Genomic DNA, 2,046 nt, shown 5'->3' with positions numbered 1-2,046 from the left:
CAGGATGAAAAAAGCGTCCCATCCACGAGGTTGGACAAAAATCGGGATGGAAATTCATCCAAAGACCTCCTAAAGGGACGGTTTTAGTCCACTCGGACAAAAAAACCACCCCGTCCGGAGTTCTCGGACGAAAAAACCATCCCCCCTGCGTCCCTGCATTAAATCCGGATCATTAAAGTGTGGGATTACGATCGTCCATGTCCTGGACGATCCGGAGCGCGGGCGAGATGGTTTTTTCATCTCAGGACGAAACAAGCGTACGGCCCGAGAGGTTGGACAAAAACCTGGACGGAAATTAATCCCGTGACGAACGATGGGACGGTATTTGTCCACTCAGACGAAAAAATTGTCTCATTCGAAAGTCTCGGACGAAAAAACCATCCCATCCGCGTCCCTGCACTGATTCCAGACGTCGGACGGGGCAACCCTCGTTCCGTCCCGTCCATCCTCCACATGCCGGTCGATCCGGAACTATACACAAGGGCAAACTCCAGACATAGTAAAATATCATATCATATAAAGTAACATCTACCGCAGTCCGCTTTATAAGACAAAACCCACCGGCCACCGCCGACCGGCAGTCAAACAATCCCGAGGGCAATTTCGTCATTTCCCATCCCCCCGAGATCCCTATAAAAACCCCGTCGTCCGCCTCAACTGCCCCAGAACACAGCGATGGAGACCTCTCATGGCGAAACCCCCCTTTCACCTTCTTCTTCGTCGAAGAACTACTTCCTCAGCGGGAAAGTCATGCTGAGCGCCATCGTCGTGCTCTTGGCGATCGTTCTGATCGTGCTCTGCCTGCACCTCTACGCGCGGTGGTTCCTCCTCCGCAGCGCTCGCCGGCGACGGCGGCGCGAGCGGCGACGCCTCGTCCTCGCCGCCGCGGTCCAGGGCGGCGCCGCCCGCGGCCTCGACCCCGCCATCATCAAATCCCTCCCGACCTTCGTCTTCTCCGCCAAGGAATCGGCGGAATCAGCGGAATCGGTCGACTCGGCCGAGTGCGCCGTCTGCCTCTGCGAGTTCGAGCCCGGGGAAATCGGCCGGGTTGTCCCCTTCTGCAAGCATCGATTCCACGTGGAGTGCATTGATTTGTGGTTCCAGGGCCACGCCACGTGTCCTCTCTGCCGCGCCGCCGTGGAGGCGGCGCCGCCGCCGGAGCCGCCGGAGGTCCGCGATCGATCCGCGGAGGACGCAGCTTCTTCTTCGTCGTCGCCGTCGGAGGAGGGATTGAAGCCCCCGATCGGCCGGATTCAATCGCTGAAGCGGCTGCTCAGCATCGATCTGCGGGTCTACCGCGGGAGTCCGGAGGATTTGGATCTGGAGCGCGGCGATGGATCCGATTTCCTCCCAGGTTGTAGATAAGATCTCCCGATTCTGTTTTCTTCTCTTGTTATAATTATCTCTCGCGCGAGGAACGATTCGCCGGAGAAATTGTAGAGTTTCCAGGAGATTCAATTGTATGTACCTACCTCAAAAGTTTGAAATCTCTTGTTCGGAGATCCAGTAGATAGAATTTTTATGAAATATTATTGACGATGAGCGGACGCAACTGTTGATTTTCCATGATATTCAAAACCTGGATCGACTTCTATGCCTACCTACACTGTTCGAAGTCTCTTGTTCTATTCGGAGATCCTGTTCATAGAATTTTTATGAAATATTAGTGACAATTAGCGGAAGCAACTGTTGATTTTCCATGAGATTCAAAACCTGGATCGACTTCTATACCTACCTACGCTGTTTGAAATCTCTTGATTCATTCGGAGATTCATTCCATGGAGTTTTCAGAAAATATCAGGAAAAATTAGCCGAAGAAATTGTAGATTTTCCATGAGATTCAAAACCTGGATCCGCGCCTGTACCTGCCTACAATGTTTGAAATCTCGTGTTCCATTCGGAGATTCAGTAGATGGATTTTAAAAAATATTACGAACAATTCGACGAAGCAATATTAGGTTTTTCGTGAGATTCAAAAGCTGGATCGTCTTCTATACCTACCTCTAATGTTTGCGATCGCTTGATTCATTCGACGGATTTTGTATA

At 51.7% G+C, this 2,046-nt stretch overlaps 1 protein-coding gene across 1 annotated transcript; it reads left to right on the top strand.

Annotated features, from left to right (window-relative positions):
* Nucleotides 1-667: 667 nt before the first annotated feature.
* On the top strand, nt 668-1,564 carry LOC144709693 (RING-H2 finger protein ATL2-like). The gene has a single exon (XM_078583311.1). It carries the CDS (start codon nt 676-678, stop codon nt 1,363-1,365), a length of 690 nt encoding a protein of 229 aa, XP_078439437.1. The 5' UTR covers nt 668-675; the 3' UTR covers nt 1,366-1,564.
* The last annotated feature ends 482 nt before the right edge of the window (nt 1,565-2,046 follow it).

This window comes from Wolffia australiana, chromosome 1, assembly GCF_029677425.1.
Source record: "Wolffia australiana isolate 7733 chromosome 1, ASM2967742v1".
Classification (NCBI taxonomy): Eukaryota; Viridiplantae; Streptophyta; class Magnoliopsida; order Alismatales; family Araceae; genus Wolffia; species Wolffia australiana.
The sequence above is the reverse complement of the archived record's forward strand: the minus strand, read 5'-3'. Positions and strand labels throughout refer to the sequence as shown.

Bases quoted from the DNA above. Each gene is read 5' to 3' on its own strand.
- LOC144709693 (XM_078583311.1), top strand. From the start codon at position 676: ATGGAGACCTCTCATGGCGAAACCCCCCTTTCACCTTCTTCTTCGTCG.